The sequence below is a fragment of the Octopus sinensis genome, linkage group LG6 (assembly GCF_006345805.1).
Source record: "Octopus sinensis linkage group LG6, ASM634580v1, whole genome shotgun sequence".
NCBI classification, from domain to species: domain Eukaryota; kingdom Metazoa; phylum Mollusca; class Cephalopoda; order Octopoda; family Octopodidae; genus Octopus; species Octopus sinensis.
The window spans coordinates 505,734-518,234 of NC_043002.1; the positions used below are offsets into that span (position 1 = coordinate 505,734).

Below are 12,501 nucleotides of genomic sequence, written 5' to 3' on the forward strand. Positions count from 1 at the left end.
TTAATCTCTAATGTTCAAAGCATAAAAATCCAAAGACTGATTTTAAAAATTTCAAAAGCAGGATTAAAAAGACCCTACACTTATATGAATAAGTGCTTTGATATATATTTTTTTATGGAAGACAAAATCAATTTTAAAAATAGAAGAATATCAGTGATTAAATCAACTTCCCAAAAATGTAAAGAAGAGACCTCCCAAAAGGCATTTATTGGGATTGATACCACCACCATCATCATCATCATTATCATTTAACAGCTGTTTTCCATGCTGGCATTGGTTGCATGTTTTGATAGGAGCTGGAGAGCTGCACCAGGCTGCAACTGTCTGTTTTGGCATGGTTTCTACGGGTGGATGTCCTTCCTAACACCAGCCATTTTACAGAATGTACTGGGTGCCTTCCCATGTGGTACTGGCATGGGTGCTTTCCCATGTGGTACTGGCATGGGTGTTTTTTACATGGTATCAGCACTTGTGAGCTCACAAGACAAGGACTTTTCAGCTGAGAGATGGAGCAGGAGGGCATAGCTGTAAAGGACATACCTGTATGTATGTACAGATAGCCACAATTTTACTTAGCTTGATGTCTTCTCAAACACATCGAATTACTAGAAGTCTTGATTGAGAAAGACAATAATTGAAAAGGAGCTGCAAATGTTATTCATGTTTGTCTTCTGTTTCCTAGCAAGAAACAAATCATTGACCTGCACAAAATAATAAGCCATTATTCAAAAAGCCTCAAAATAGTAATCATCATCTTAGGTATATCCTCTAGCTCATTGGGTATTTTGTTGTATACCCAGGCCAGAATAATTTTGAAAAGCACTCTAGAATCATGTAAAGTAGAAGAAAAGTCCAGTGAACTAGGTACAGTACACTTGTCAGCTCTAGTGCATTCATTAAGGTGATATTCACCATAGGACCACCAGCCACCTGAAGATTGCCTTGGGACCATATGATGGGGTGAGGGCTGATTGATGCTGGATGCATGAACTTTGTCCAGTTCCATGCTTGAACTTAACTTTTCAATCTTAGCATATTGATGAGTTAGTCAGTGAGGTTTAAAAGAAAAGTAGTGGTCCAGAGTGAGTGACTGGATGATTCTTAAACGCAGGGCAAGTGATATCCTGAGGATATTTGTGCAAAGAGCATTGTATCTGCTTGAGCTAGAGGAGTTCAAGAAAACGGCTGATGGAAGGGATTCTGGTACTGACACTTTGGATGTTGTGGAATCTACTAATCTGTTGTGTTTGACATCAATTAAGAGGCTGAAATGATGGAAGAAATCACTTCCAAGAATTGGAGTTGACAATTTAGCAACTGTAAAATCCCAGTTGAAAACTCTTCTGAGATTGAGATGCAGGGTAATCCATTTTTCTCCAAAGATTACATTCAGAGAATGGCTAATAGCCTGGAGAAAAATTGGAGTGATGGTTTTTTGTTGCCTTGTACCAATTACTGTAGTGTTCAGGATGCTAATCTCTGCCCCAGTGTCTACAAGAAAATTGATATCAGTTGATTTGTTGCTGATGTGGAGGTGACTGACTTGGGAAGTGAGCCACATACAACTGCTGCCATCAGTTCCTGGCCACACTGATTCCCAAAGGAGAAAATGGAAATGAACATGGTGGAGAACACTTGTGAGCATTATTGTTGAATGCACAGTGATACCAACACAGAGGCCAAACAGCTAAGTGGTACTTGGACTATGTGAATGCTGGACTTCTGCACTCCATGAGCAACTCCTGTTGTCACTTGGTTGAATCTTCATCATATTAAATTACCTGTCTCTGTCTGAAAGTTGATTAAAGGGCTGCTATCAAAGTTAGCGGAAAAAGATGAACAGCAAGATCTTTATGGTTGTTGGGGTGGTGCTACTTGCATGGCAGTTGGCAGGGGGGATGAAACTTCTGTGATGTTATCTGCCAACTCCTCTATTTACATTGATTGTTTGGTAGCAGTGAGGAAATGTTGGATTGCAGTTGCTTGATAAACAACTGTGAAATTGACTGGGTCCAAGGTGTTGTCTCTGAGCAACTGCTTTATTTGTTGGAGAAGTTGGCAAGGTCTTTTGTTTCCCAGTCCCTCTCTGATGAATAGTTGGTGCAACCATTGCTGCTGTGTATTTAATCAACTCTCACATGAGCGCCTTGTATGACACAATGCTAGCCCAGAGTTGTTACCAAATACTGGATCTCTGGTAGGAAGGTGTTGATCATGTCATTTAATGTACAGGGATGAAAAATTGCGCCTCCAGATAAAGAAATCAAACTGTAGATCATGAGTCGAAAATGTTGGGGACTCACAAAGACAGAAGTTCTGGTCTGTATTAATAATGTTGCAACTGGCATTTCGAAAGGCATCTCAGCATTGTTTTCCCAGCGGTGTTTTTCAAAGTATTTATCTTTTGGGGGTCACCAGTTCTAACAATATGAATATTTCTTTGTGTATTACTTGTGGAACAATTCAGTGTCAAGCTCATGTTGACTGAAAAAAGCACAAATTCTGTTGAGATTTTGAATGCAAAAATATTTATTTTAAAAAACTTTAACTGTGTGATGTTACTACAAATGACAGAAAAGGTATTTAGACGGGTAAACAGTTCAACAGCTAATACGTGAAAGGAGTGAAAGGGATACTGTCTAGCAGCATATGTCCTACTGATTCATCATCATCATCATTTAACATCCGCTTTCCATGCTGGCATGTGTTGGATGGTTTGACTGAGGACTGGTGAGCCAGAGGCTGCACCAGGCTCAATCTGATCTGGCAAAGTTTCTACAGCTGGATGCCCTTCCTAATGCCTCTATTTATAGTTTGTCTGTCCAAGAAAAAAGGTGCCCCCCAAAAAACCTACTGATAATATCTTGTTTACAAGATGTCTGAGAGGTCAGTTTTTTGATGACATCAATATTTGGGCAAAGGGTGTTCATGTTGATATAATGATTTCTACCTGAGTAGATTGGCCAGTTGACTGCTGACATCATCAACCTCTAGCAAATCCTGAATGTTGAAACAGCAATCTGGTTTTGATTCCTAGATGTTCTGGAACTGCCACATATTTCTGCTAAAGACTACAAATGCAGTATGTGCATTGTGTCATGTTAGCACATTTGATTGTGTGGAGGTGCAGTGTAGCAAAAGTAGGCCACTTACATCTATATAGGTAAAAACTTATTTAATGATTATCATCATCATCATCATCGTTTAACGTCTGATTTCCATGCTAGCATGGGTTGGACGGTTCAACTGGGGTCTGGGGAGCCCGAAGGCTGCACCGGGCCAGTCAGATCTGGCAGTGTTTCTACAGCTGGATGCCCTTCCTAACGCCAACCACTCCGAGAGTGTAGTGGGTGATTTTATGTGCCACCGACACAGGTGCCAGACGAGGCTGGTGAACGGCCACGCTCGGATGGTGTTTTTTATGTGCCACCGATCAAAATACCTGAATATTAGGTTTTCATGGTTAGGTACAGAAGATACCCATAAATGCATTTCTCTATTGTGAACTTGTTTTTAAACGTGCAGCTTCAAAGTATTAGAGAACAAATCACTAAGTGAAGAGTTTTATTCGACTTCATCATCATCATCATCATCATCGTTTAGCGTCCGTTTTCCATGCTAGCATGGGTTGGACTTAATTGTTGAAATACTGTTTATGACTTTGAATAATGGAAAAAGACAAATGAAAATGCATTAAGTGAGCTTGACTAGAAGAGTGGAAACAATACAAGTTGGTCTTTGTCAGTGAGCTGCACAGCTCATATATGCAGGCTAAGATATCTGTGTGCAGCCACAATGCCATCTTAAAACAGAGAGCTGTTCTTTAGGGTTGTTGTTAAACCCCAAATTAGTTTTGAGTAAACCTATGATCAGAGATAATTACCTGCCTTGTTTTTCCTTGATATTGAGCAAAAGAAAGGGGCTGTGTCCATGGGTTTTGCAGGCTCTCTGATACTTCTAAGATTTAGTTAATTTTAAAATGTTGCAAGTTGATGGGTGAAGAAAAACATGCTGGGAGCAATTTCTAGAGGGTCAACATTCTTAGAAGAATTGAGTAGTTTGAAAGGAGACTACAATATGAGTAAAAAGAGGAGAGATAGCATGTAGGTAAGATGGTTAAAGTGAGTTGAAGGAGAACTTCAGGTTGCCTGTCAGTTAGGTAGTCTTACTTTAGTTGTGGTCTTGGCTGTTAAGAGCGTACAATATGGTTTTCTTGATATACATTGTAATTTGTGTGTTTATGCTGCTGAAGGCAACTAGAGTTGCATGACATCATGGAAGAATGCTTTTCAGCCACTTTTTGTTCATAGAACTAAGTATATCTAGGACTAAATGATTCAGTGTATCTTCTCTTATATTTAAGACAATAGCTTGTGATTTGTCAGGATTTGGCTGCATTGTCCTTCAGGTTGAGCAACTTTACAAAGGCTCTTTTGCAAACGTGGGTTTATTAGTTCAACCTTATGGTGCACTTTGTGGTTTAAAGATTCAGAATTAATTAGGGCTGAAGTATTATCTTGCTTTGATGAGGAAGTCTTTGTGCTCCAGTTTTGGTTTCGTTCATGAAAGAACAAGAAATTGTGAGGGGTCTAGGATTTGACAGCGGTTAGCCAGAAGGTATATTGAAAGAAAGCTTGCTTAATGTATAGTGACTTGTAATGACTGTTAACTTGGTCATCATTTTTTTGTTTCCATTGAAGAATATTTTCATGATCTCTAATGGAGGCAGTACAAGTGTTGTGTAATATAGCCGTTGCATATAGCGAATGCATGTGCGCAGAAGATTGAGGGGTGAAGAGGTTATTGGTATAAGAGTGTAAATGATTAGAAAGCTTCTTAGGTTTTCTTTAGTGTACAGTAGTATAGAACCCTTGGTTTCCACAATGCTTTCAAGACATACTGCAAAAGGAACTGTCTGGCTGGAAATTTTTGATCAAGAGATTAGATAAATGGAGTCTATAAGCAAACAACCAGATATATAAAATGGGGCCCTTTCTAATTACAACTCAATGAAAATACTCAGAAACCACTTCAGTTTAGGATGATTGTTCTTAGAGATTACAGATCTGTAATATAGTTAGATGTGCATCTCATAGGTTAAACTTTTTTTTACCTGAAATATCTGTCTTTTATCTTGACTAAAATGTAAAAAATCTCCAGTGATTCATAAAACTAAGATGTAATTTTCTTTTACATAATGACTTTGTCTTATTAAATAATTTATTCTTTTTCAGACATGATCTAAAATCAGGTCACCTGCAGCACGTTGTTTCTCCCACTCCTCGTGGAACGGTTTGTATAATTTATTGTCTCATTAAAATGTTTTTTGAAATATAATTTTATGCTTATTTTCAAATTACTTAAACATCAGTATATACAATTTTTATTTGTTTCTAATAGGCATTTTTTTTTTTTTTTTTGCAATAGTTTGTTTATGCAAGTTCAAACAAAGTTCAGGCTATTATCATTTCACCTTTTTTTTTTTTTCTTGTCATATTTTGGAAAGTAGGATGAAGTTTGAAGGAGATGCAGTTGCGAAATAGCAGCCAACACCCTCGTCCATAGACTTGTCTCTTTCTACCACTACAATGTTGTCTGCTCTCTCATCCAATGTCACCTCCACTTAGAGACATAGATTTCTGACTCACTCGTCTCTCTTTGTCATTAATATTGTATTCACCATCCTAGGCACCACATTAACCACCCCTTCCTTCCCTGAACATTGGTCCTCTGGAATTCCTTTCCTGTTGTTACCAACTTTCAACTGCTTGTGAGGAACATTGTGTTCATCTCAGTAAACTCACCAAAAAGCCAATCCAGACAGGCCTACCCTGTTTATCTAATTGGTGTTTCTAATTTTGGGATGAGGAATTGGAAACTGTTTTCTTTCAACTATCATATTAGCTTACTGAAAGTCTCAAACCTGCAGAGTGCCATTTTTTTTTTTTTTTGTTGGGTGTTGTATCTATTAGTAAAATTAAAATTGCTGGAACCAGTTACTACCTCACATCTAGCAACAGTAAATTATTCATTTACTCTTTACATGAGCAGAAAACTGCTCAAAGGGCAGTTTTCTGTAGTCTTAACCTCTCTTCTACACAAACTCAAAAGAGTCCATCTATGTGGTAGTTTAATTTGTTAGAAATAGCAGGGATTGCAATATATTCTAAGGCCTGTGGCATATCAAACAGCCATACTAACAAGTTGGCCCTTGGTAGTTTTGTAAATCAGGAAAATTTCATTTTATTAAAAACATTTTCATTTCACAAATTCCTGAAGAGTGAATTACAGCTAAATGTTATTTACACATTTGCTTCTTAATTTGTGTACATTTTTCTTATTTGTTACAAATTTTCTTGTGAATCCTTAATTCGTCCAATAGCATGCACTCACTCAATAAATAAATTTAGAATAGCAAGCACTAACAGACAGTGTTTGAATTTATGAAGAATTACATTGGCATTATGTTGACCTCACTTATCCTCATAAAAGTCCTCAGTTTATTGTCTATGTACATATCAGAAGATTCTGTAACTTTATATGACAGTGAATTGGAATGCACTAGTCATGATCATCATCATCATCGTTTAACGTCCACTTTCCATGCTAGCATGGGTTGGACGATTTGACTGAGGTCTGCACTAGACTCCAATCTGATCTGGCAGAGTTTTTACAGCTGGATGCCCTTCCCTAATGCCAACCACTCCGAGAGTATAGTGGGTGCTTTTATGTGTCACAGGCATGAGGGCCAGTCAGGCGATACTGGCAATGGCCACGCTCAAATGGTGCTTTTTATGTGCCACCTGCACAGGAGCTAGTCTACTGGCAACGACCTCGCTGAATGTTTTTTCACGTGACACCAGCACAAGTGCTAGTAAGGCGACGCAGGTAACGATCACGCTCGAATGGTGTTTTTAATGTGCCATCAGCTCAGAGGCCAGCTTGTTGCTCTGGCCCTAATCTCACTTGTATGGTACTCTTAGTGCTCCTCTAGCACAGATGCCAGTCATTGAATTTGATTTTGTCTTTTATCCAATAAATAGAAGAAAAAAGTTTCATGACTTTTGCAATTCCTCAGACTTGTGAGACTGATGCTGCTGATGTTCAGCTTGACACCTGCAGTTCAATGTCTACAGGAAAAACATGGAGAGAGAACTAGAGGTCTTGTCTGAATGTTTATAACAGACAAGACTCTGCAAAAGGTACTCAAAAACTAGATGACGGTGGTTAATCCAGATTAGGAATACCACAGAAAAGTCATAAATAAAATTTCAACTCAGGACAATTTTTCTTCTGTCTGCAAAGTTTAGTTTGTACTAGTATGAACTGGAAAAAAAATCATATTGAAAAATTACTGGGGTTTCTTTTCCATTGATATATATTTGTATATTTTAGTATTAATAATGTATACACAGTTGAACAAAGGCAGGGGAGAGAGAGATAGATTTTCTACAAAAAAAAAAAAAAAAAAATGAAAATAACTGTGCAAGGAAAAAATGAAAATTATGTATTGAACTGAAAATAATTGTGCAAAGAAAACAGAAATGAAAATTATATGCTGAATTGAAAAAAAATATTTTGATTAAAATGGAACAAAATTTGAATTTTTAAGAATTTTGTAGACAATGGAACTTTAGTAATTGCTTTCTTTTAGTATAAGTTACACAATTCCAATCCAAATAATTGAAAAGCAGTTTTCTCCATTGTAGTATAAAATGGCCATTTACCATATTGGGATAACATTCTTGATTTTGTTTGCTCTTAGATGAAAATTTTTCAGCTTCTCATGCTCCGAGAATATTTCTTCAGCTATCATTTATGACATCCTTTCAACAGCAAATTATTTGATGATATATTTCTGGCTAATGATTTTTCTAGTATACCTCATGTTTAAATTTTGTTACAAAATATTTAGTTTCTTACATGTCATGGTTGAATGTAAAATAGCTAATAATTCAGTGTTACATGAAGTCATAGCTATAGATTTTTGTTTGTAATTATTAAATTTTGAATTTGAATATGAATTTTTCATTTTGTTAAGTATGTCCATCAGTAATGTTAAGTTATTCCCCAAATCTACTTTAAAGCAGATTTTGAGCCTCCATACACAAAAGTACTTTCCATTGAATATTGGAATAGAACATTTCTTGTCATTATTTTCACCAATCATCTGGATATTAATGTAGCTATTTAAAAAAAAAAATTATTTCATGCACTCAGAATCAAATTCCTTGTATTGAAGCCTACATTTTGATTATTTTCTTTCATAGGGCAATTTTGCTCTCTTATATGACTTATTCCCAACTCTATGTAGTCTGTTATTCTCAATGAATTTGTTGCTTTTCAAATTGTCATTTTCATGGAATGTTTTATGTATCGGTCTTACTAGCTCTCAAATATTACCTTTTATTGTTTCTCTTTTGTGATGTTTGTTGCTTAAAATGTTTTCCCTATCTTGTATTGTTGTGTTTAAGGAAAGGCATTGTTAGTTATTTGGAGCTGTAGGGGTTCTAAACCTAGCATTTATGTATTTTCGAACAATATGATATTGATAATTGCTGCTTACTGGTAATCTGTTGTGCCCTGACAACATAATTTCAAAATAGTAATCTTTTACACTAATCCATGAGAAATAGTTGAACATGAGGTAAACCAATTAACAAGTAATGTCTGGACCTTCTGGACAAGTATTTTATAGACAAATAAAATGAGTTTAATTTAAATTTATGTAATATTCAATTAATTTCTAATATATTTTTTATTCTTGTGTTTTAATGCAGTCAAGACACAACCTTGGGTCTCTGGGGGATGTTAGTAGACAGAGTTACAGATCTGAAAAGTCACGAGCATCTTCCCAAGATTCTATCGACAAACCAACTGGCAGAAGTGTGAGAGGTCGAAGGGATCCACATTTTCAAGCCAGAGTCCAAGATTCTGACTTTGATGACAAAAGTGACAGTTCCAGGAGTCGAGATACCAGAGACGGCCATATTCACCCTGATGAGAGGCTTCAAAGTGCACCTAGAGGTGCACCGAGGGGAATGCCAAGGGGAATGCCTAGAGGTATGCCTAGGGGTATGCCTAGAGGTATGCCGAGAGGTATGCCAAGAGGTATGCCAAGAGGAATGCCTAGAGGCATGCCCAGAGGAGCACCTAGAGGGGCACCAAGGGGTATGCATCCGCCACCATTTGATCATGGTTATCAACCTCAAGGAAATAGAGGTGGTCAAATGCGATTTCATTCTCCGCCTGGAAATCAGTCTCATCACAGAGAAAGAATTGAATATGACCCTCGAGGACGCCATGTTGAAACCCATCAGAGTTCAAGGTTTGTGAAATGGTTTTTGTTTTTTCATTTGAACAAATTAACAATGTCAATTAAGTTTGGGTCTACTGAATTAGAATTATGTAACCCAAGATAAAGTTATTTTTCATAATAAATCAGGACTCAAATTCATTTACATTTACAAACTTTCAATGTTTTGAAGACTACTTTGTTGAAAGTCTGTATTTCAGACTTTCCTCCTCATAATCGTGTAACATCTGTTTCCCATCCTGGCCTGGATCGGGTTGCTTGACAGGGTCCGATCGGTCAGACGACCGCGTTGTGTTCCAGTGTCTGCTTTGGCTGGATTTCTGTGGCTGGATTCTTTTCTAATGCCAACGGCTTAACAGAAAGTGCTTTTTCTTTTTTGTGGAACCTACATTCGTGATGTTGCCATGTAACTCACTAAATTCTTTTCTCCTTCTACTGCAATAGGGAAGGAGGCAACTTTATGCTGGGAGAAAAATGTTAAAGTATAGAAGAAGGGTCCAGAACAGATTTCATGTTGTAGAGGAGATATATGGCTACACATTTATATAAGAGTGGGAGTAATTGGTGGGGGACTGGAAAGAAAAAAATGTTGGTGATGAAGTGTTATGGTGGATGCTCAAAGTATGATGATGATGATGATGATGATGAATAGAAGTGTGTGTGTGTGGGGGGGTAGAAGAGGGAGTAGGGGTAGGTAGATTGGTGGGAGGGGATGAGTTGATTACACTGACCCAAGTGTTTTGCTGGTACTTAGTTTAACAACTCTGAAAGGATGAAAGCAAAGTTGACCCCAGCAGAACCTGAACTCAGAATGTGAAGACAGAGACCAAATGCTTAGTTGCATTTTGTCCAGCATGATCCTGCCAGCTGAGGAGAAGGATGAGAATAAAGGGGATGGTGGGTGTGAGTGCAGAGTCAGACATAATGTGTGGTGAGTGAGAGATGTGTGGTGATAGGGACCTTGGAGAGGAAACAAAAACCTTAGTAAATAGTCTTGTATAAATATATCTGGTTTTTTGTTAAAAAATATTTGAAGATTAAAATCTCTTAGAAGGGATGTATCATCATTTAACATCTTTTTTCCATGCTGGCAAGTTGGGCCCAAATGTCAAAATCATAAAGTAAAATATAATTTGTAAAACAAAGTATTAGAATTTTAAAATGGTTTTTGTTGATCCACACATAGATTCAAGAGATTGCGTAAATCCAGGATTAATAATTGACAAAAATTTGATGTGTATGTTTTATTAATTCTGCCTTAAATAAAATATATTGTGATCTGAAAACCAAAGTGTGTTGATTACAACCTGACTGCTGTACTTTCAGCCTTTAGCATTCTGATTATTCTGTCAAATGTAGTGCTTATTTATTCAAATAGGTTTGAGATTTTGATGGTGTGACTATTTCGAAAATGATGTTGTTGACTAGGCCAATTTGGACATAAAATGGGTAGAATGTGGAAAGTTTAAATGTTGAAGGTGATTAAATCTAATGAACCTCTTTCTAGGGAGTTTTAAAGCCAAAACTATTTTAGAGTCTAATTAATGATAACTAAATTTTAATCCTTCTACTTTTTATTTATAGTCTTCATCTCGTGCAAGACTGAATCTTTCACCATCTTAAGTGATAACAAGCTAAAAATAGACAAAAAATATTTGTATTAACACAGCAGTCCTCTTTCTTCAGGATATCCTCCATACCAAATTATTTAGGAGTACCAAAGAAAAGCCAGTACAGACCAGTGTTGAGGAAGGGGAACTTGGATCTTAGTATATCTAATCTAAAGAGATCTACAATGACACAAATACCAGCTCTGTCTTCTGGTCCCATCAGACCATGAAACAATTTGTCTGCTCCACCTGTTTTGATCCTTAACTAAAGAGGAGGGGTTTTCATACCTGCATGATAAAGTCAAGGTTCACTTGGTTAATAGTGACATTTTCTGGCAAACTCAGTTGGCTTATCCAGTTGGGGGTCTCACTAGTAAGGGATAAAAATCTATATCAAATTGTGTATATCTAGCTTTGGACCTGTCATTTATATTCTTAAGCAAGTTTATAACAGTGTTGCTATTGACTCAGTACCACAGTTTAGTAGTTTCCATAATTCTATTAAGAGAGAAGACTATGCTGGTATGGTCATGAAATGGCTTCTGCATGAAGATGGCTACTCAAAGAAAGTTAAAGGCTGAATGTACAGCAGTCAGGTTGTAATCAAGGCACTTGGGAAGCTGTGGAAGGGGTAGACCCAGGAAGACATGGCATGAGGTGGTGAGAAAAGGTCTTTAGATGCTGGGCCTCACTGAAGAGATGACAAGGGACCAGGACTTGTAATTGGGAAGACACATAAAGCTAAGTAAAATTGAGGCTATCCATACATACAGGCATGTCCCTTTTTGGCCATGCTCCCCCACTCCCTCTCCCAGCTGAGAGTTCGTCTTGTAGGTACCAGTGCCATGTAAAATGCACTTGTGCTGATGGCACATAAACTGTACCAGTACACTGTGAAGTGGTTGGTATTAGGAAGGGGACCTAGCATTAAAGATGCCAAAACAGACAATTGGAGTCTGGACAGCTCTTCAGCTCCTGTCAAACCATCCGATGCATGCCAGCATAGAAAACAGATATTAAATGATGATGATGAGTATTTTTTTTTGTTTGGCTATTAAACCTATTTCAGTTCTTGCTGGGTTCACAGGTGGGCTTATTGCTAAAATTAGGTTTGTGATCTTTTTAAAGTTATAAAAGCTTCCCTTTTAGGTAAGCATTCTAACCTATCTTCAATTTGACTTCTTTTAGCAAAGAATTTAGTGTCATCATTAATGCTTTTATAGCTATCTATATTGGCTTTCTTATATTTAGTGGAGGTACTATTACGTAGATCATTATTGATTTCATACAAGTTATTAGTTTTAGAGTTTTTTAAAGTTTCTAATCTCAAATTTTTAGTTAAACTTGGAAAGGGTTATAGTGCTTACCAAATTTAATGTCTAAGTCTAAGATTGCTTCCAAAATGGGGCTAAATCTTTCAATGTAGGTGTGTATTTATAGGTCTTTAAGCCATGAGTTTTTTTGTGTGCCAGTTGGTGATACAAGCTTGCCCGTCTGTTGTACTACCAGAAGCAAAAAAGACTTATAGTAGTTTATATTTTAAATCCTGTCTTTATTAAATATTTATTTCTCACT

The 12,501-nt window shown here is 37.0% G+C and overlaps 1 protein-coding gene across 1 annotated transcript in view; it reads left to right on the forward strand.

Annotated features, from left to right (window-relative positions):
• The window catches only part of LOC115213486, a 33,035-nt gene that overhangs the window by 19,223 nt on the left and 1,311 nt on the right, over nt 1-12,501 (forward strand). The window contains exons 3-4 of the mRNA XM_029782482.2: nt 5,235-5,292; nt 8,781-9,328. Of these exons, the coding sequence (XP_029638342.1) occupies nt 5,235-5,292; nt 8,781-9,328 (606 nt within the window). The remainder of the gene's footprint in view (nt 1-5,234; nt 5,293-8,780; nt 9,329-12,501) is intronic.